General features: G+C 33.5%; 1 protein-coding gene and 1 pseudogene across 3 annotated transcripts in view; one reads left to right on the top strand and one right to left on the bottom strand.

Moving 5' to 3' along the window:
* Window positions 1-24,614, top strand: part of Hr38 (Hormone receptor-like in 38) — an 801,608-nt gene extending 776,994 nt beyond the window's left edge. For all 3 annotated transcript variants that reach the window (XM_067766145.1, XM_067766146.1, XM_067766147.1), the window contains one exon: window positions 24,217-24,614. In XM_067766145.1, coding sequence (XP_067622246.1) covers window positions 24,217-24,473 — 257 coding nt within the window. In that variant the 3' untranslated portion in view covers window positions 24,474-24,614. The remainder of the gene's footprint in view (window positions 1-24,216) is intronic.
* LOC137239525 (T-complex protein 1 subunit eta-like) lies at window positions 14,524-22,284 on the bottom strand (annotated as a pseudogene).
* Window positions 24,615-24,910: the final 296 nt, after the last annotated feature.

Raw genomic sequence — 24,910 nt, forward strand, 5'->3', positions numbered from 1 at the left:
CCTGTCACAACATGGCTTTTGCAGGGGTAAGTCCATTGTGTCTAACTTGCTGGAGTTCACAACCCTCGTATCCAATAACTTAAGGACGAACGGCGAAGTTGATGTCATTTACACTGATTTCAGTAAGGCGTTTGATAAAGTTTCCCACTCCTTACTCCTACTAAAACTCGATCGATTGGGTTTTCCATCACGGAACCCGCGTTATCAGGTTCATAGCGAAAAATTGGAATCGGTCCAGAAGCAATTTTTGCTCCTTGCTTTAAATAATTTGCCCTGGGATCCATCAAGGAACCTACATCCCTATTGCAGCCGGTTAAAACTTTTACAGCTGCCTTCACTACAGAGCCGTAGGGAGATGCTTGGCGTTTTATTTATGGTAAAACTATTAAGGGGGATGATAAACAGTCAATTTCTGCTTGGCGAGGTGATGTTTAATGTCCCTTTGAGGCCCTATCGGTATTTCCAATCGCTATATTTAAATACATGTAGATCGAACTTTCAAATGCATGAACCTCTTCGTTGTGTGTGCCAAGATTTCAATAATCACTGCAATAGTATTGATACTTGCGACACACTTTACAGTATAAAAAAATATATACTCACTGCCTTGAACTCATAACTGTTTCAAAATCACATGTTAAACTAAATCTGTTACCTGCTCCAGTTACTTTGGGCGGGTGGCTTGGAATCACGTCCTTTCCAACCTCCCACACATCGCAGCCCTACTCATTGTGTGTTAAATATACATCAGATGCTCGAAATCACGTCCATTCCGACAGCACTAATAATCAATAGTTACTTTGGGCGGGTGGCTTGGAATCACGTCCTTTCCAACCTCCCACACATCACAGCCCTACTCATTGTGTGTTAAATATACATCAGCTGCTGGAAATCACGTCCATTCCGACAGCACTAATAATCAATAGTTACTTTGGGCGGGTGGCTTGGAATCACGTCCTTTCCAACCTCCCACACATCGCAGCCCTACTATTGTGTGTTAAATATACATCAGCTGCTCGAAATCACGTCCATTCCGACAGCACTGATAATCAATTCCGTTGCTCGGCATCACAGTCCATCCCGACAACTGATTCAATGATATATGTATATACATATTTATACCTTTCATGAAAATGAAATGGTATATTAATTTCGTCACGAAACCGAAAATTGTAAGTCCTTAAAGGAAAATAGATAGACCCACCATTAAGTATACCGAAATAATCTGGTTGAAGAGCTGAGTTGATTTAGCCATGTCCGTCTGTCCGTCTGTCGGTCTGTCTGTTTGTATGCAAACTAGTCCCTCAATTTTTGAGATATCTTGATAAAATTTGGTGAGCGGGTGTATTTGGGTGTCCGATTAGACATTTGTCGGAACCGACCGGATCGGACCACTATAGCATATATCCTCCATACAACCGATTTTTCAGAAAAAGAGGATTTTTGTAATATCTTACCCAATTTAACAGATTAAAGCTTCAAAATTCACCATATACTTTCGTATATTGCACATATTGTTGCCTGAAAAAATTTATGAGATCGGTCGTATATATAGTATATATCTCCCACAACCGATTGTTCAGATAAGGAACTTTTCGTAATTATTGCCCTATTTTAAGAGCTAGAGGCTTCAAATTTCAACGAATGCTTACATATATAGCATATATTGTTGTCTGAAAAAATCATAAAGATCGGTGGTATATATAGTATATTTATGGTGGTATATATAGTATATATATATAATATATATATATTTTCGCAAATTTTAGCCCCATTTTAACAGCTAGAAGCTTAAAATTTCACCCAATACTTACGTATATAGCATATATTGTTGTCTTAAAAAATCATAGAGATCGGTTGTATATATAGTATATATCTCATACAACCGATTGTTCAGATAAGAAACTTTTCGCAATTTCTACCCCATTTTAACAGCTATAAACTTCAAATTTCACCGATTGCTTACGTATATAGCATATATTGTTGTCTGAAAAAATCATAGAGATCGGTTGTATATATAGTATATATCTCATACAACCGATTGTTCAGATAAGAAACCTTTCGCCATTTCTACCCCATTTTAACAGCTATAAGCTTCAAATTTCACTGATTGCTTACGTATATAGCATGTATTGTTGTCTGAAAAAATCATAGAGATCCGTTGTATATATAGTATATATCTCATACAACCGATTGTTCAGATAAGAAACTTTTCGCAATTTCTACCCCATTTTAACAGCTATAAGCTTCAAATTTCACCGATTGCTTACGTATATAGTATGTATTGTTTTGTCAAAAAATCATAGAGATCGGTGATATATATAATATATATATGATGGTATATATAGTATATATATATAGTATATATATATTTTTTTTTACGATTTCGGCGCCATTTTAACAGCTAGATGATTCAAATTTCACCAAATGCTTACGTGTATAGCATATATTGATGTCTGAAAAAATCATTGAGATCGGTGGTATACATAGTATATATCTCATACAACCGATTGTTCAGAAAAGAAACTTTGCGCAATTTCTGCCCCGTTTTAACAGCTACAAGCTTCAAATTTCACAAAATGCTTACGTATATAGCATATATTGTTGTCTGAAAAAATCATAGAGAGCGGTGTTATATATATTATATACTTCATATAAGCTGTCATTTTGACCCCTTTTTTACGGCTAGAAGCTTCAAAATTCATCAAATTTCATCAAATAGTTACGTTTACGTCATATATTTTTGAAATACGTGATTCGTAGTCATAATTTTTACATGTAGACCACAAAAAACGTGAAGCTTTGCATCCTCACACAGATTACCTACCCATTTTTATACCTTTCATGAAAATGAAATGGTATATTAATTTCGTCACGAAACGGAAAATTGTAAGTCCTTAAAGGAAAATAGATAGACCCACCATTAAGTATACCGAAATAATCAGGTTGAAGAGCTGAGCTGATTTAGCCCTGTCCGTCTGTCCGTCTGTCTGTTTGTATTCAAACTAGTCCCTCAATTTTTGAGATATCTTGATAAAATTTGGTGAGCGGGTGTATTTGGGTGTCCGATTAGACATTTGTCGGAACCGACCAGATCGGACCACTATAGCATATATCCCCCATACAACCGATTTTTCAGAAAAAGAGGATTTTTGTAATATCTTTACCAATTTAACAGATTGAAGCTTCAAACTTCACCATATACTTTCGTATATTGCACATATTGTTGCCTGAAAAAATTTATGAGATCGGTCGTATATATAGTATATATCCCCCACAACCGATTGTTCAGATAAGGAACTTTTCGTAATTACTGCCCTATTTTAAGAGCTAGAGGCTTCAATTTCAACGAATGCTTACATATATAGCATATATTGTTGTCTGAAAAAATCATAAAGATCGGTGGTACCTATATATAGTATATATATGGTGGTATATATAGTATATATATATATAGTATATATATATATATTTTCGCAAATTTTAGCCCCATTTTAACAGCTAGAAGCTTCAAATTTCACCGAATACTTACGTATATAGCATATATTGTTGTCTGAAAAAATCATAGAGATCGGTTGTATATATAGTATATATCTCATACAACCGATTGTTCAGATAAGAAACTTTTCGCAATTTCTTCCCCATTTTAACAGCTATAAGCTTCAAATTTCACCGATTGCTTACGTATATGGCATATATTGTTGTCTGAAAAAATCATAGAGATCGGTTGTATATATAGTATATATCTCATACAACCGATTGTTCAGATAAGAAACTTTTCGAAATTTCTACCCCATTTTAACAGCTATAAGCTTCAAATTTCACTGATTGCTTACGTATATAGCATATATTGTTGTCTGAAAAAATCATAGAGATCGGTTGTATATATAGTATATATCTCATACAACCGATTGTTCAGATAAGAAACTTTTCGCAATTTCTACCCCATTTTAACAGCTATAAGCTTCAAATTTCACCGATTGCTTACGTATATAGTATGTATTGTTTTGTCAAAAAATCATAGAGATCGGTGATATATATAATATATATATGATGATATATATAGTATATATATATAGTATATATATATTTTTTTTACGATTTCGGCGCCATTTTAACAGCTAGAAGCTTCAAATTTCACCAAATGCCTTACGTGTATAGCATATATTGATGTCTGAAAAAATCATTGAGAGCGGTGGTATACATAGTATATATCTCATACAACCGATTGTTCAGATAAGAAACTTTGCGCAATTTCTGCCCCGTTTTAACAGCTAGAAGCTTCAAATTTCACAAAATGCTTACGTATATAGCATATATTGTTGTCTGAAAAAATCATAGAGATCGGTGTTATATATATTATATACTTCATATAAACTGTCATTTTGACCCCTTTTTTACGGCTAGAAGCTTCAAAATTCATCAAATTTCATCAAATAGTTACGTTTACGTCATATATTTTTGAAATACGTGATTCGTAGTCATAATTTTTACATGCAGACCACAAAAAACGTGAAGCTTTGCATCCTCACACAGATTACCTACCTATTTTTATAACTTTCATGAAAATGAAATGGTATATTAATTTCGTCACGAAACCGAAAATTGTAAGTCTTTAAAGGAAAATAGATAGACCCACCATTAAGTATACCGAAATAATCAGGTTGAAGAGCTGAGTTGATTTAGCCATGTCCGTCTGTCCGTCTGTCCGTCTGTCTGTTTGTATGCAAACTAGTCCCCTCAATTTTTGAGATATCTTGATAAAATTTGGTGAGCGGGTGTATTTGGGTGTCCGATTAGACATTTGTCGGAACCGACCGGATCGGACCACTATAGCATATATCCTCCATACAACCGATTTTTTAGAAAAAGAGGGTTTTTGTAATATCTTACCCAATTTAACAGATTGAAGCTTCAAACTTCACCATATACTTTCGTATATTGGACGTATTGTTGCCTGAAAAAATTGATGAGATCGGTCGTATATATAGGATATATCCCCCACAACAGATTGTTCAGATAAGGAACTTTTCGTAATTACTGCCCTATTTTAAGAGCTAGAGGCTTCAAAATTCAACGAATGCTTACGTATATAGCATATATTGTTGTCTGAAAAAATCATAAAGATCGGTGGTATATATAGTATATATATGGTGGTATGTATATATAGTATATATATATAGTATATATATATATATTTTCGCAAATTTTAGCCCCATTTTAACAGCTAGAAGCTTCAAATTTCACAGAATACTTACGTATATAGCATATATTGTTGTCTGAAAAATCATAGAGATCGGTTGTATATATAGTATATATCTCATACAACCGATTGTTCAGATAAGAAACTTTTCGCAAGTTCTACCCCATTTTAACAGCTATAAGCTTCAAATTTCACCGATTGCTTACGTATATAGCATATATTGTTGTCTGAAAAAATCATAGAGATCGGTTGTATATATAGTATATATCTCATACAACCGATTGTTCAGATAAGAAACTTTTCGCAACTCCTACCCCATTTTAACAGCTATAAGCTTCAAATTTCACCAATTTCTTACGTATATAGCATATATTGTTGTCTGATAAAATCATAGAGATCGGTTGTATATATAGTATATATCTCATACAACCGATTGTTCAGATAAGAAACTTTTCGTAATTACTGCCCTATTTTAAGAGCTAGAGACTTCAAATTTCAACGAATGCTTACATATATAGCATATATTGTTGTCTGAAAAAATCATAAAGATCGGTGGTATATATAATATATATATGATGGTATATATAGTATATATATATAGTATATATATATTTTTTTTACGATTTCGGCGCCATTTTAACAGCTAGAAGATTCAAATTTTACCAAATGCTTACGTGTATAGCATATATTGATGTCTGAAAAAATCATTGAGATCGGTGGTATACATAGTATATATCTCATACAACCGATTGTTCAGATAAGAAACTTTGCGCAATTTCTGCCCCGTTTTAACAGCTAGAAGCTTCAAATTTCACAAAATGATTACGTATATAGCATATATTGTTGTCTGAAAAAATCATAGAGATCGGTGTTATATATATTATATACTTCATATAAACTCTCATTTTGACGGCTAGAAGCTTCAAAATTCATCAAATTTCATCAAATAGTTACGTTTACGTCATATATTTTTGAAATACGTGATTCGTAGTCATAATTTTTACATGCAGACCACAAAAAACGTGAAGCTTTGCATCCTCACACAGATTACCTACCTATTTTTATACCTTTCATGAAAATGAAATGGTATATTAATTTCGTCACGAAACCGAAAATTGTAAGTCCTTAAAGGAAAATAGATAGACCCACCATTAAGTATACCGAAATAATCAGGTTGAAGAGCTGAGTTGATTTAGCCATGTCCGTCTGTCCGTCTGTCTGTCTGTCCGTCTGTCTGTTTGTATGCAAACTAGTCCCTCAATTTTTGAGATATCTTGATAAAATTTGGTGAGCGGGTGTATTTGGGTGTCCGATTAGACATTTGTAGGAACCGACCGCATCGGACCACTATAGCATATATCCTCCATACAACCGATTTTTCAGAAAAAGATGATTTTTGTAATATCTTACCCAATTTAACAGATTGAAGCTTCAAACTTCACCATATACTTTCGTATATTGCACATATTGTTGCCTGAAAAAATTTATGAGATCGGTCGTATATATAGTATATATCCCCCACAACCGATTGTTCAGATAAGGAACTTTTCGTAATTACTGCCCTATTTTAAGAGCTAGATGCTTCAAAAATCAACGAATGCTTACATATATAGCATATATTGTTGTCTGAAAAAATCATAAAGATCGGTGGTATATATAGTATATATATGGTGGTATATATAGTATATATATATAGTATATATATATATATATATTCGGAAATTTTAGCCCCATTTTAACAACTAGAAGCTTCAAATTTCACCGAATACTTACGTATATAGCATATATTGTTGTCTGAAAAAATCATAGAGATCGGTTGTATATATAGTATATATCTCATACAACCGATTGTTCAGATAAGAAACTTTTCGCAATTTCTACCCCATTTTAACAGCTAAAAGCTTCAAATTTCACCGATTGCTTACGTATATAGCATATATTGTTGTCTGAAAAAATCATAGAGATCGGTTTGTATATATAGTATATATCTCATACAACCGATTGTTCAGATAAGAAACTTTTCGCAGTTTTTACCCCCATTTTCACAGCTATAAGCTTCAAATTTCACTGATTGCTTACGTATATAGCATGTATTGTTGTCTGAAAAAATCATACAGATCGGTTGTATATATAGTATATATCTCCATACAACCGATTGTTCAGATAAGAAACTTTTCGCAATTTCTACCCCATTTTAACAGCTATAAGCTTCAAATTTCACCGATTGCTTACGTATATAGTATGTATTGTTTTGTCAAAAAATCATAGAGATCGGTGATATATATAATATATATATTTTTTTTACGATTTCGGCGCCATTTAACAGCTAGAAGCTTCAAATTTCACCAAATGCTTACGTGTATAGCATATATTGATGTCTGAAAAAATCATTGAGATCGGTGGTATACATAGTATATATCTCATACAACCGATTGTTCAGATAAGAAACTTTGCGCAATTTCTGCCCCGTTTTAACAGCTAGAAGCTTCAAATTTCACAAAATGCTTACGTATATAAAATATATATTGTTGTCTGAAAAAATCATAGAGATCGGTGTTATATATATTATATACTTCATATAAACTGTCATTTTGACCCCTTTTTTACGGCTAGAAGCTTCAAAATTCATCAAATTTCATCAAATAGTTACGTTTACGTCATATATTTTTGAAATACGTGATTCGTAGTCATAATTTTTACATGCAGACCACAAAAAACGTGAAGCTTTGCATCCTCACACAGATTACCTACCTATTTTTATAACTTTCATGAAAATGAAATGGTATATTAATTTCGTCACGAAACCGAAAATTGTAAGTCCTTAAAGGAAAATAGATAGACCCACCATTAAGTATACCGATATAATCAGGTTGAAGAGCTGAGTTGATTTAGCCATGTCCGTCTGTCCGTCTGTCTGTTTGAATGCAAACTAGTCCCTCAATTTTTGAGATATCTTGATAAAATTTGGTGAGCGGGTGTATTTGGGTGTCCGATTAGACATTTGTCGGAACCGACGGGATCGGACCACTATAGCATATATCCTCCATACAACCGATTTTTCAGAAAAAGAGGATTTTTGTAATATCTTTACCAATTTAACAGATTGAAGCTTCAAACTTCACCATATACTTTCGTATATTGCACATATTGTTGCCTGAAAAAATTTATGAGATCGGTCGTATATATAGTATATATCCCCCACAACCGATTGTTCAGATAAGGAACTTTTCTTAATTACTGCCCTATTTTAAGAGCTAGAGGCTTCAAATTTCAACGAATGCTTACATATATAGCATATATTGTTGTCTGAAAAAATCATAAAGATCGGTCGTATATATAGTATATATATGGTGGTATATATAGTATATATATATAGTATATATATATATATTTTCGCAAATTTTAGCCCCATTTTAACAGCTAGAAGCTTCAAATTTCACCGAATACTTACGTATATAGCATATATTGTTGTCTGAAAAAATCATAGAGATCGGTTGTATATATAGTATATATCTCATACAACCGATTGTTCAGATAAGAAACTTATCGCAATTTCTACCCCATTTTAACAGCTATAAGCTTCAAATTTCACCGATTGCTTACGTATATAGCATATATTGTTGTCTGAAAAAATCATAGAGTTCGGTTGTATATATAGTATATATCTCATACAACCGATTGTTCAGATAAGAAACTTTTCGCAATTTCTACCCCATTTTAACAGCTATAAGCTTCAAATTTCACTGACTGCTTACGTATATAGCATATATTGTTGTCTGACAAAATCATAGAGATCGGTTGTATATATAGTATATATCTCATACAACCGATTGTTCAGATAAGAAACTTTTCGCAATTTCTACCCCATTTTAACAGCTATAAGCTTCAAATTTCACCGATTGTTTACGTATATAGTATGTATTGTTTTGCCAAAAAATCATAGAGATCGGTGATATATATAATATATATATGATGGTATATATAGTATATATATATAGTATATATATAGTTTTTTTACGATTTCGGCGCCATTTTAACAGCTAGAAGCTTCAAATTTCACCAAATGCTTACGTGTATAGCATATATTGATGTCTGAAAAAATCATTGAGAGCGGTGGTATACATAGTATATATCTCATACAACCGATTGTTCAGATAAGAAACTTTGCGCAATTTCTGCCCCGTTTTAACAGCTAGAAGCTTCAAATTTCACAAAATGCTTACGTATATAGCATATATTGTTGTCTGAAAAAATCATAGAGATCGGTGTTATATATATTATATACTTCATATAAACTGTCATTTTGACCCCTTTTTTACGGCTAGAAGCTTCAAAATTCATCAAATTTCATCAAATAGTTACGTTTACGTCATATATTTTTGAAATACGTGATTCGTAGTCATAATTTTTACATGCAGACCACAAAAAACGTGAAGTTTTGCATCCTCACACAGATTACCTACCTATTTTTATACCTTTCATGAAAATGAAATGGTATATTAATTTCGTCACGAAACCGAAAATTGTAAGTCCTTAAAGGAAAATAGATAGACCCACCATTAAGTATACCGAAATAATCAGGTTGAAGAGCTGAGTTGATTTAGCCATGTCCGTCTGTCCGTCTGTCTGTTTGTATGCAAACTAATCCCTCAATTTTTGAGATATCTTGATAAAATTTGGTGAGCGGGTGTATTTGGGTGTCCGATTAGACATTTGTCGGAACCGACCGGATCGGACCACTATAGAATATATCCTCCATACAACCGATTTTTCAGAAAAAGAGGATTTTTGTAATATCTTACCCAATTTAACAGATTGAAGCTTCAAACTTCACCATATACTTTCGTATATTGCACGTATTGTTGCCTGAAAAAATTGATGAGATCGGTCGTATATATAGGATTATCCCCCACAACCGATTGTTCAGATAAGGAACTTTTCGTAATTACTGCCCTATTTTAAGAGCTAGAGGCTTCAAAATTCAACGAATGCTTACGTATATAGCATATATTGTTGTCTGAAAAAATCATAGAGATCGGTTGTATATATAGTATATATCTCATACAACCGATTGTTCAGATAAGAAACTTTTCGCTATTTCTACCCCATTTTAACAGCTATAAGCTTCAAATTTCACCGATTGCTTACGTATATAGCATATATTCTTGTCTAAAAAAATCATAGAGATCGGTTGTATATATAGTATATATCTCATACAACCGATTGTTCAGATAAGAAACTTTTCGCAATTTCTACCCCATTTTAACAGCTATAAGCTTCAAATTTCACTGATTGCTTACGTATATAGCATATATTGTTGTTTGAAAAAATCATAAATATCGGTGGCATATATAGTATATATATGGTGGTATATATAGTATATATATATAGTATATATATATAGTATATATATATATATATATTTTCGCAAATTTTAGCCCCATTTTAACAGCTAGAAGCTTCAAATTTCACCGAATACTTACGTATATAGCATATATTGTTGTCTGAAAAAATCATAGAGATCGGTTGTATATATAGTATATATCTCATACAACCGATTGTTCAGATAAGAAACTTTTCGCTATTTCTACCCCATTTTAATAGCTATAAGCTTCAAATTTCACCGATTGCTTACGTATATAGCATATATTGTTGTCTGAAAAAATCATAGAGATCGGTTGTATATATAGTATATATCTCATACAACCGATTGTTCAGATAAGAAACTTTTCGCAATTTCTACCCCATTTTAACAGCTATAAGCTTCAAATTTCACTGATTGCTTACGTATATAGCATATATTGTTGTCTGAAAAAATCATAGAGATCGGTGGTATATATTTTATATACCCCATATAAACTCTAATTTTTGCCCCCTTTTTACGGCTAGAAGCTTCAAAATTCATCAAATTTCATCAAATAGTTACGTTTACGTCATATATTGTTGAAATACGTGATTCGTAGTCATAGTTTTTACACGCAGACCACAAAAAACCTGAAACTTTGCATCCTCACACAAATTACCTACATGTTTTTTATTTTATATTTATCTTAAAAATCGTTAAGGTATGTAGATCTGTTCACTATATATTTCTTATCTTATACATCCGATTATTCGGAGATTACGAACGGGATAAGATTATTGTTCAGCCCCGTTCATGAAAGGTATGAAGTCTTCGGCACAGCCGAAGACAGTCCCCTTCTTACTTGTTTATAATATAATTTTGCTCACTATGTATGCCTGTAATCCGCATTTATATTCATTCATTCATTCATATTTAGTCTGATTGATTGTAAAATTTGTAGACTAACAAATAAATAAATAAATAAATAAATACCTGTAACTTTACAGTATTTTTACGTTAATATGACCGCCTTTTGACTAGTATTACGACCGTTTTTTTTACTTGGATTATATCTGAAATTGCTATATAAATAAAATATTTCTTTAATACATTTCCATTAACATTTTTTTTATTCAACATTTTTATAATATATTAGATTATTTATAATAGTTGTAAATTATTAAATATAAGTCATAAGGAAGGAATAGTTTTTCAGTCTTGTTGGTAAGCTATTAATACAAATTTTATTGTATGCGATAGTATGCATACAAAGTTAAGGGAAACTTAAATAAATAAAATCATGATATAGAAAACAAAAGAGTAGAACTAACAGAACTATTGGTTGCAGTAAGCCATCAAATCGCGAGTAGGCAATTCACAATTTGAGTAAGTTGACTTGTAATTCGCCAATTTTAATACTATACCTTTTTATTTTAGTTCAGAAAGCTGCAATTGAGGTTCGAAAGTTACAATTGAAGTTCAAAAATTTCAATTCAAGTTCAGAAAATTTAAATTCAAGCTCAGAATTTCTATTTGTAGTTCAGAAAATTAAAATTGAAGTTCAGAATTTCTATTTGTAGTTCAGAAAATTATAATTGAACTTAAATTGTAATTTTCTGAACTTCAGTTGTAATTTGCTTAACTGCAGTTGAAATTCCTGAGCTTCAATTATAATTTACTGAACTTCTATTGAAAATTGTGAACTTCAATTGTAGTTTTTTGCACTTCAATTGAAATTCCCGAGCTTTCAGACCTTCAATTGCAACTTTCAAAATTTTACATAAAATGAACAATTTAAAATTTTTTCTGACAGTTAAAGTGGTGAAACCACTTGCATTTGTGTTGGCGCTTCTCTGTATCATTAATATAACAATATCTTTTTAATAATTTCATTAATAGACAAATATTAATTGTTTTCCTTTACATTTTAGAACTATGTACAAAAATATGTAATTTTACATATCGCAACCTAAACCAAAAAGTATTACAACTGATAATCAGAGAAGCTTTGTGTTGAATGTTGATTAATACCACAAAAATAACAAAATTCTTAACAAAACCAGGCTAAACGATAACGTTAACTACCAAAGAAAAACATAAGTTATTTTACGATGCTTTCATGGATCGATTTACACTTAAATACCGATTTAAATTTTTTTTAAGCTTTGACATTTTTTAGTTTAGAATGCCATATATATATTCAGTGGAATAATTTTACATTGAGGGTACTTTATGCTATTTTCTTTTTTTCGTAATTTTGCAAGAATAAACGTAGGTACTCATAGTAATATTTTGTTTTAAATTATGTGATTACAATATTTATAAGGACCATTTAGTTGATGGCAAATATTTATATTCAAAATATTTTTTTTTTGTTATACATCTAGTTTATGAGGTTTGGTTAAAAATTATTGACAAATTCGTTGCAATTGAATTGCTTTAAAAATCTTTGCAAACTTTATGCGATTGTTGAATATTTTTTTAATTAGAACATAAAAAGCTTAGAATAGGAACGTAGGAAACAGCTTAGAATCATTAGATACTTTTTAATCAAAATTATTTCAGTGTGTGTTGTTCGGTTGTTGTACAAATTCTTTGCATATTAATTTTCAGATCAAGAATACTCATATGTCGTGGCATCGTCTTGTTGGTCAATCGCGCGCCGAAATATCCATTGATGGGAATTGAAATTCATTATAATACCTATATGACACTACTTTATTTGTGTGTATTTTTTCTTGTATTTTATCTTCAATTTTTTGTCGCACTCCTTCCTAATACGGCTTCAGTACTGGTGTAAGTGTGTAAACTATATTTCAAAAAACTAACGAAATACAAGGAAAATACAATCTAGTTCATTAAAAACAAACGAGCCAGTTTGTATTTCGATAGGTTTTTTTGACATTCGGCCGTTTTTTCTTTATTTTTTTCTGACACATGAAAATTTTGTTTTTAGTTTGAAAATTTGGTGCATAAAAACACAATTGAAATCAACTTTCTTGTGAAAAAAGTGAACCAATAGAGACCGAAATAATTTTCGCGTATTATTTGCATTGTTTTTATTGTTAAAAGTGTTAATGTAAAAATAAAATGTAAAACATAAACAAAAACATGTCAAACTCATTAAATTTGGGGGAATAGTTGTCTCGCTTTTTCATGATAGGAATTGTTTTTGTGTTTTGAAGTTCCGATAAAGTTTCGTCAGTTTTTCTAGCTTGGAATCCAAGCAAAAATAAAGAAGTGTCATATATGCTTAAAGTAGCGAAGGCACGGTCCTGCGCAAACATATCGCCAACCTGTGTTGGCAAAAGATATGCTGAACTGTAGAGGAAGAAACATTTTTAAAATTTAATAAAATTAAAATTATAGTTCTGCTAAACAGGGGTAAAGTATTGTATGATAAAGTATAACAAAGTCTCAGCGGCCTTGTCCTGGTGAAAATTGAGTTTGAATAGGTCTCATTCTTCATTCTCAGAAAAATGTACGAAGGTACCTCGTAAGATATTAAAAATCCTCAACGCTTTTTTGCAATAACTTCAAAAAAAAACTCACATTCAAACCGGTGTCCTATCCCTACTTCTGTTTAACTTATACATATCAATAGCTATCTTCACCACCAGAAGGAGTCACTATTGTATCCTACACCATATGGTCGCCAAGCCCAAAGATTACCCACTGGAAGAAGCTACAGGCCTGCCAAAATACTGCCCTCAGAACCGCCACGGGTTGTCTCCTTATGCCCCCAGAACACCATCTAAATAACGAGGCGATAATACTCCCAATAAGTGAAAGAAACTCCTCTAACTCTTTATGGTCCACCCCTGTTGAAATAGCAACATTGATGACAATTTGTGATTGCTCAGATATTTTGGATGGGGCGAAGCATTGCTACAACAACAACATCAGAAGGCACTGGAAGACGATACCTCAAAACTAACAGCGAAAAGCAATAATTATCATTTCACTGACACAAATTTTATAGTTTTTTCTTCCGTAGTTGGACACAATCTTTTCATAATATTACTTAACAATTTAATATTGGACATTTTTTTTAAGTTGTATTTTGACTTACCAGCAACAACAGAATCATGTTTAATTGTACGCCGCACAATCATTATAGCATCATGTAACGAAGCTCAGTTTCTTCTAAAAATTGTTCGGCACTGCCGCGTAAAATCAATGTACATGTACATAACGCAACCCTTAAATAATTATAAACTATAAAAATAAAATGAATGTCAAACCCACTATCAAACCTTGGAAAATGTTGAAACGTTCACCACCAACTTAACGTTCTTCAAAATAATCACATAGACTCAAAACACTTGAATTAATATCATTAGCTATAGTCGTAGCAGCACCACCACAAGCTTTCATTGTACGTTTCCAATCTTCTTCTGGTACATGAACAGCACAGAACATATCACGATCTGCAAAATACTGTGTAGCAACATCACCAATTGGTAGTTTAGATAACACTACATTGGCGCCTTACTTAGCTAGTTTATTGTACAGAATACGCCATCCAGCATCAACAATTTTCTGATACTCTTGGACATTATAAACACGTAATTCAGCATTATCACGCTGAGCCTTCAATTCCAATTCTATATTTAATAATGCGATTTTATATTTTTTGTATGACTTTGGGTCCATCAAAGGAAAGTACAGCGTCCACAACCATTTTAGAAAAGAAATCTTTTTGTTGAAGAATAAGTTTGGAGGACATAGCTGTGGCAGTGCATTTTTCCAATAAAGCACGTTGTTGTTCCTTTGATGGGCGCTTCGACATGTACAGTCATGTCATATTTTATCATGCATAATTGTAACGCTTTACGTATAGCTTTAATGATGATACGTGCTTGCACGCCTTCCTCAACATATTGCTTAACCTGTTTTAAGATTTCACATGCTTAAAGTACTACTATTTTTATTCTACGCATTCTAATATAACAAAAACTTGCATCAGCATTTTGAGATTTGGCGATGTCGACTAGAGTTTTACGGCTGGATCCACAATATCCGATAGTTTCATAATGGTTGCCCCATCATTTGAAATTGTGGCCCTACCACTGGAATCAACAATATGCTTGTCCATACTGCGTGAACCCAATGTAGTGCGTACAGCGTCCCCAATTGAATGCGAGGCATTGATGTTGGATATGAGTTGAGGATTACCTTGAGAGCTATCGGTAACCAAACATTTTTTACACAAAAACTCATGTACCCAATACAAGTTCAGGACGTTCATATTTATTGACACGCTGTCCGGTGTGGCCCAAATGTTGGAAATATTCAGTTGGCACTGTTGAGAAAAAATATGGATCAATGAACGCAAGTAAAAGTGAAAGATTTTTTTTACCATCTGTTGTTACTTTACACATTAGACATTGGAAACGACGACCAGCATCTACAAATTGCATTTTAGCCTTGCAAACGATTACATCTAATTGGACCAAATTCACCAAAATTTACAAATTTACAATTTACGTGCGTGCCATTGGTGAGATGGTAAGTGTAAAGGAAAAAGCTGTTGTTTTTAATAAATCAGCTGTTGCAGGTATGCATTAAAAAAGGCCTGCAAACGAGAAAGATCAATATAATTGCCAAACAAAAAATAAATTTCGAATATCAATACCTAACGTAACGTGGCGAGGAATTACCCTGATCTTGTACCACATATTTTGTGGTCACCAATGGTGGCAATAAACCTTGTTGATTAGTAATAAAAGCACCACCAGCGCTGATTTTCAATGATAACGCTTATCGGATTTGGCATCTGATCGGGATCTAAATGGCGTTGGGCTTGATCATACTGTTGCGCCTGTTGATATATACCAGTACCGGGTGCAGGTGGTTGCTAAAGAAAATAATACAAAAATAATCATCAGCAGTATTTGAAATATATCAGTTGTATTAGCATACATTATAACCAGGACGTGCGAGTATTGGGGGTTGACCCGGCATGGGTGGCTGACTGGGCATAGGCGCCTGTCCAGGTTGTGTTGGTGGCATCATTTGACCCACGTAACCACCTGGTGCACCTGTTTGTTGTAGAGGATAACCTGGCTGTTGAAGTTATGGAGGACAACCAGGTGGACCAGGTTGTGGTGGATAGCCCGACTGTTTTGGCATTGGCAGATAGGTTGTTGCTGCTGCTGTCATGGCATTACACAACCCGGTGGTTGCTGTTGTGGTATATACCTTGGTATAACTGAATGTGGAGTCATTGCCCCACTTTGTCCACCTCGTCCTGGAGGATCATCCCAGCAAAAATCTAGTGACCGAAAATGGCGACAAACAACAACAGCTTGGATAAGCTATATATTTTGCGCTGGCAACCCCTTGAATCAATTTGGTATTTTAATCGCCTCTTTCGACAGGCATACCTGCCGCGGGTATATTCTTAGCCCCTAACCCACTGGGGGTGTACTTCGCGTATCTCGGCCGGCGGTGGAGAGTCAGAACGAAATCCTCCAAATAAACAAGTAGGCGGAAGAACAGTATTTATTTGGGTATAGTCTAGTTGAGGGTCGACTGCTAATACGCGTCCAAAAATATCGAGAGAGGTGTGAAACGACGCGTCTTGATATCGGTATTAATAATCCGAAGGCGGAAAATAAAAATGTTAACCCGTTCAAAAGATATTAACGAAAAACCGAAAAATGACCCGCGGGTACCTTCGTAACGGGGGGTGGAATCCATAGTATTTTTGCGCAAAACACCTTTCTGCGTTGGCGGCTTTCCGGCGCGCTTATAAAAAATTACCCTGAGTGGGTCGCAACACCGGTTTGGAGATCAAAACTATATCCGCACAAAACACTTATGCTCACAATTCGTGGGCACAACATCATTACAACAACCACATTAAAATCGCCAACTTCAACTGCAAATATCTCCAGACAGAGATACAATTTTTCTTTTCCGCCTTCGGATTATGGTTGCCAAGGTCAATACGCTTCTTTTCACACCTCTCTTGATATTTTTTTACGCGTATTAGCAGTCGACCCCTCAAATAGACTTTTACCGTTGACGTTGATGGCGCTTTTTACAAGCTCGACCATGCCGGGAACGATTTAATATGACCACATTGAACCTTCTATGCCATACTGCCCCCGCCCCTAGTTCCTTGAAACTTGGAGTCGCCAGAGCCTCGCCTGCCAAATAAACATTTACATCATAAATAGTTGCTATAAAATTGGCAAAGTTTATTTTACCATGGATACTTAACGAAAGTTGTTTTTTTTTAGTAATTTGGAGTAAGTTCTTCTTAACAAGCAGAAACGAAGGAGCTACTTGTATTTTAAATTAATATGTCACTTTAGCCATTTAAAACAGTATCCAACGTTATTGACTTGTAGGTTTCTGCAAATCTTTTTAGAAAATCTAAAATATTGCAATACGTTGAAAGTCTGCATAGAAAAATTTATGAATTTCAAGCAATTGCTGAGGACTTTCATCCACACTATATTCCGCTAACCATTTATGTATATTGCCCACTTCAGCTAATGTTTGTATGGTATTAGAAAATTCATTAGCAAATTTTAAAATTAACAAATTTTTACGTAATCCTTTGTCTACAATATTATGCGCGCTTTTCAAATACGTAACAACTAAGGATGTAAAATTCTGTCTATTTCGTACAGCTTGATGTACAATAAATTCTTTACTGGCACTCCATTTGTACATATCTTCCATTGTTCCTGTGCCTGCACCAGCACTTCTACTAACAAATTGGATTCAGTAAGTGCTAGTAAAGCTAAACATGTATCATCCGATTGCATTATATCTGTCGTTAGCTCTTTTATTAATTTTACACGCAAGGATGACGCTTCAAGTATATTCAATGGAAAGTTCACAATAAAATTAATGAACTTTGTTCTAGATTCGCTGTTAGCTGTTGGTGATAATAGCAAATGTAGTACTTTAGCGATTACGCGAGCGGTAGAAATCTTAGACTTTTCTCGACTTAAAGTCAATATCTGGGTAATTGTGTACTTTAGCTCACAACTGCCAAAACCCGAACAAAAATATCGGGAGAGGTGTCAAAAGACGTGTTTTGATCCCTGGACCACGAATCCGAGAGCGGAAATTCAAAATTTTATTTCTGTCAAAAGTTATTTCCAGAAAACCGAAAAGTGACCCGGAGTGCTCCGAAACTGAGGGTGGGATCCATAGTATTTTTGGTTTGGAGACCAAAATTATATCCGCGCAAAACACAGTTTTTCTTGTGGGTACTACAAAATCATCAAAACAACAACAAACACATGAAAATTTTCAATTTCGTTTGCAAATATCTCCGAAACGAAATAAAATTTTGAATTTCCGCCATGGGATTCGGGATCCCGGGTGCAAAGCTCGTCTTCTGACTCCTCTCCTGATATTTTGGGCGAGTTTTAGCAGTTGTGAGCTAAGGTAAACAATTACCATATATACATATGTACAAACATGCGTGCGTACGTACTAATAACAATAATCCCTTCATATATTATGTATATTTCATACTATTGTACTCACTTGTAATTAAATTAGTCAACGATGGTATACTTCCATATTCCTGTTGCCTGCTTCACCAGAGCAAATCGAAGTCGACGTCGCTGCCAATGCCAATTGTGAATTTCTTCCTTAATTTTACTTTAAATGTAGACAATTTTCAGTCGGCACTAATACACTGATATTTTCTATTATTTTTTGCACAAAAATATCACGATTATAATTTTTCCAATATTTCCGCTGATTATTTGCTGGTGGACGCCATAAATGGCGTTTGTTGCGTCGCTATTTGCAGCTCACTAAATTGTTTAATAGCATTTAATGGTTATAATTTTTTCTTTTTCTCTTATCCATTCAATTTTCGATGTGCAACAACACACTAGTCACGCAATTGAATTTGTATTATTTTTCTATCGTTTTATTTTTTATTTAATTAAAAAACTACTATAATTTTCCACCGCTAGTACGGAAAGCTGAAAACAAATGGCGGATTCGCAGAAAAGTTTTTTTTACGTATTTGAGGGTACATACCATGTAAGAAAAGGCAAGCATATATGAATCGAACATTTCAATTAGGCATCTCATTCTTTCATACTGTAACGAATTTGCTGCAAATCCTCTTATTTGCAATCCTCTGATAAGTTCGAATCACGAAACTGTTGAATAAATAACTCCAATTTGTAATAATGCAAAATGGCCTTTATTAAAGTACTTCACAATAACACTCAAACTGTGCAACGAATAGCTTGCTTACTAACCAAATTGATTGATAGCTCAAATGAAACTCTGCTATTCAAAATAATACTGCTCTTGCTCGCTAGATAGCGTCTTAGTCGAAACTGCTTGACAACTCAAATCAAACTGAATTCCAGCGCCTCTACACTTGTTGCCTTATATACTGTCCGACTTTAACGTTGCATCTTCTAGGCGCTTCCAGAATCTACTAGTACATCAGCTCCTAAACTTCTCAGTGTAACTACAATTGTATAATTTGTATAGCTTCTCTCACACCCCATGCGCTTGTATGTGTGAGCGACACTTCCACAATTATAATTGCCTACATTTAGGAGCATCTCAATAAGATGTCTGCGTGTGTTTGGGCATCTCATCTCCGCTGCGTGTACGTACATATGTGTAGACATAATGATTGAATTATTGATGTGAATTCACGTCACTGCTTAGCATCGGCTTAGAGATAGCAGCACCCCCTAGTTTTGCTAATATTCGTAACAATACTAACAATTGTGGAACAATGTGGGATATTTTGTTGTTGGTCGCCATTTTCGGTCACTAGATTTTTGCTGTAGAGGCATATGTTCAATTTGAAAACGACATATAACCATTTAACTACTTACCAACAGATGTCGCTTAGGGAAGTAAGTTGACATTTCATTAAAGTAACTGATAATTGTCATTCGTGAAATTTACAAGTTTTGGGAATGTAATAAAATTGTGCGACTTTCATAGTGTATAACTAAAAAAATGTTTAAAATTAATAATTCGGCGCATGAAGATACTCGATCTAAATAACTTAGTTCTCGATTTCACTAATTATCATAACAATCCCTTATACTATAGGCTGGAATTACCCATTTCAAATTTTTGATTCCAGTTCATTTTGCGGTTAGTGTTTAATATGATTTTAAAATCTATTTTTAAGGAAATCAAATATTGGTAAGTAAAAATATATAATATATGTACATAAACAAATTAGAGTTTGGATAATGATGACATGTGGAACAAAGTATGTTATGCGGCATACTCGAAGATTGCCAAACAAAGCTCGGTCGCCCAGGTACTTGATATTAAAATCACCTACAAAAATATTACTATCAGACAGTTCTCAAGTACTATCTAGGACGTTGCGCAAATAGTTAATGAAACCGGCATCACTTGTGCTGGAGAGTGATAAATCACTCCAGTTTGCCATTTTGGGTTAAAGTGTTTTAATTTAATAAAAATACACCACAGCTTTTTATTTATTACTTTGTTGAATTTAATAAAATATTCAACTGAATTATGTACGTAAATCAGTACACCGCCAGTATGCCTACTATGTGAATCGCATCGCAAAAGTTTTTAAGTATGTATATTTAACTCTGGATTTGAAATTTCATTAGTGGTATGTACATGTCTCAGCACATAATATTATAGCTGGGTTTTTTATTTCTATAAGTCTTTCGAGTTCCTCTTTATTGCCTAAAATACCATCAATATTAAAACAAAGACAAACAGGATACTGATATCTTGATTGCTACTTTATAGTTCTAGATTTACTTTCAATATATCTTTTATACGCGGGGCATTCCTTACTAAAAGTAGTATGGTGTATATCCGCTTCTAGTAGTTTTTTATGTACAAGCTCACAACAATTTAAACACTTAAAAATACTTGATAAGCAATCTTTTAAGTCGTGATTTCCTGCACATTTACTACATGCTTTTTTGATAACGCATTCAACAGCCTTATGATTAAATCCTAAACATTTAAGGCATCTAAATACACTTACGTACTCAATGATAATGCATGAGTCCCTCTCTATATTAATTCCCTTTTGGTGCAAAATATTTTCAAAAGTCTCTACATCTGTTTCAACAAGTACATTAAAACATTCTTCTCTACGACTAAAGTTCTCAAAAATCTTTACAACTTTATACTCTTTACCCTCACATATACCATTCTGTTTAGTAATGCATTCTACTAAGTGCCCACTTCTTAGTCTCTCTGTTAAACCAATAACTTTAAATATTTTATTCATTTCTCCCTTGTCTTTAGTTTTCTCCGCCTCGAACTCTTTTCCAATTTGTTCCGTTATCTTCTTCTGCAGTAGTTCGCATGACTCTTTATTCTTGCATTGAACTACAACCTCTCCAGTGTTTATTTCTTTAACTCCTCTCACATGACATTCGGTTGGCTCTATCATTGTTTTTAATGCTTCTTTCGTATGTTTATTTTTCTTTGCTTTATCTTTTGGTTTTATAACAATTCTATTTTCCTTTTGTGCTACCGCTTCAGCATACGTAACTTTATTGTTATTGTTTTTGCTATTGGCATTTTGTATAGTGGTGTTTATTTTCTCGTTATTAGTTTTTAATATTTTCGATAGCACTGATAATATATCTTTTTTCATTTGGCTAATTTTAATTTCCACATTATGCTCAAGCAATGAATTAAAGTCTTTAATCAGACTAGTTTTCAGCTGTTGGAGCTTATTAAACAAGGCTTCTTCAATTATGTCTTTCATTTCTCTCTTTCCAATTTTGTTTTTATCGCAATTTTTTATCAAATGTTTGATTTGAATGAATTTCGTGTTTGTATCACATAATTTGCACTGATTACAAAACCACTTCATATTTGCATTTTCACTCAACAATTTGATTTCCTGTCTTTTCATATTAGTACATTTAATGCAGAAAAAGCTGTCACAACCTCCTGAACATGGAAGCCTGCAACAATTTTAACAAGTGAAACCAATGCTGCTTCCTCCTCTATAATCTGCATTTTTTTTATAAAAGCGAATTAACCTATTATAAGACGGAAATATTTATACTTAAGCTTTATGCAGATGTAAGGCGCGATAACTTCCGAAGAGATTTTAGGCCGAGCTTCTCTTCCAATTTGCGTCGTGCTCCTTTTTAATTTTTCGTACAAATTGGCAGGACAGGACCTACTGGTTTTTGCCGACTCCGAACGGCATCTGCGAGGCAGATGAGTTTTCACTGAGAGCTTTTCATGACAGAAATACACTCGGAGTGCTTGCCAAACACTGCAGAGGGGCGACCCTGCTTAGAACCCGGAGTGCTTGTTAAGCCAATGCTGAGAGGCGTTGTAGCTTATAAAAGCTCTTTTTCTTAATCAAACAGCATTTTTCTAAGTTTTTCCGTAGATTTGAACCCAGGAACTTCGATGTGATAGGCGGAGCAGGCTACAACCCACCACGGTGGCCGCCAGATCTCAACGTACCCCGCGATTTGGACATATCAATATTACGTAACTCTCGTTTAGAGCTCGCGATAAATCCTGGTTTCAAGATCCACATTATAAGAGAAATCGTAATAAGCAAACATAGAACAAATTTTTGTTTAAGATTATTTAATTTAAATAGTTTAAACTTTGGTTCATTTTACTGAAGCAGCTTCAGTTTTATATGGAAAGCCAGCGCAGTACCTGCTCTTAATAAAAAATCTGTTGAGTTCTCTTTTTTATAGGTTCTTAACTCCGTCAATTTTTTTAATTAAAAAAGGACTGTAGGTTGGATAGTAGCCTTTTCATTCGGCCCCAGTGTAAAGAGGTATCGTGCTGGCCTGGCTGAAGTGACGGGACTACTAACATCAAAATACTTTAGACAATTTTTATTAACCGTGTCGCCCTTCGTCAGTGGTTTTGAAAGACTTACGAGTATATTTATACCATGAAAAGCGTCTTAGCAGACTGATCTGCCTAAGCAGATGTCGATCGAAATCGGAAGGAAACAAGCAGTTCCGCCAATTGAAAGACCTTTATCTCCTCCGAGGTATATTTTATTTATTTATACTCGAGATATTCAAGACTTTCAAATGAATGTGATATTTGTATTGCGTTACCTTGCGTTCAGATCTGCAAATTTTTTATGAAGCAGTGAAATATGGTGAACAAAATTATTAGAATAAAGTAATCTTTTAATGATATAAATTTTATTTTGTCAAAAATGCGAATGTCCTGGGCTCAACTCAACTATTGATATTTGAGTACATGTACTCGATATATTATAAAGTACAGAAAAATGGGCGCCGAAACGCCCCCTATTTAGAAAAATTTCAATTATTTAAAGCAGGTATCCAAAATTTAATATAGGTATAGATAACTAGATACAATTAAGACCACTTACCTCCAAATGGAATTGGAATATTCGATTCTCAAAACCAAAAGATATATATGCATATATGTATGTATAATATACATAATATACATTGTATATGAATTTCATTAGAAAAAGAAAGCAGAAAGCTTAGGAGTTTTGTTGAAAAGTGGATACTGCTTGACTAACGAAATTTTTCTTGATCGTTTTTCTAGTACTCTTCGCTTTTGTTTTTGGTTGAGATACTAAGCTTAAGCAAACATATTAAGATAACACTATTGAAGAACATAGTTTATATAGTTAACTAATATATACATATACATTTTTTTTTATTTACAGAACGCCATGGACTGCAAGATGCCAGAAAAGTTGAAAATATCCAATTGACAATCATAGAAAATCTCCGGGATTATATAATTTTGAATCGCAAATATCAAAAGAGGCCTTATTATTTAAGCCGTTTACTCGGAATATTACCTGAATTGAGGTCACTTAGCATACAAGGATTACAAAGAATTTTCTATCTTAAGATTGAAGATTTGGTTCCGATGCCTATAGCGCTTGATAAAATGTTTGTCACTAGTTTACCTTTTTAATTGATAATCATTTTATATACATATTTATACAGTTGTACCTGAACAAACTGTGTCAGAGTTATAATAAATCAATTGAATATGCGAATAGTTGACTGGGAAGTATAAATTATAATATAAGTATGTACATAACTATTTATTAGAAGGGAATAAATAATATACCGTGCAATTTTTTATATAATCGATAAGGAAACCATTTATTTTAATGGTGGGATTATTTTGGAATAAACGTTAACAACAATTTTCACAAATAACGAAATACCCCGTAAAGGCGTTACCTGCTTTATAGAATAGAACAAAATATATTTACAATCCTTGCGCGGCGTACAAAAAGCGTAACACTTTTGCCAGAAAAGAGGACGCTATTAGAGTACGTTTACACAGCCACCGATTTTGATCGCCCTTGCCGGTCGTAATCGTCCGATAAAAATAAACACATG

This window comes from Eurosta solidaginis, chromosome 2 (assembly GCF_040869045.1).
Source record: "Eurosta solidaginis isolate ZX-2024a chromosome 2, ASM4086904v1, whole genome shotgun sequence".
Lineage (NCBI taxonomy): Eukaryota > Metazoa > Arthropoda > Insecta > Diptera > Tephritidae > Eurosta > Eurosta solidaginis.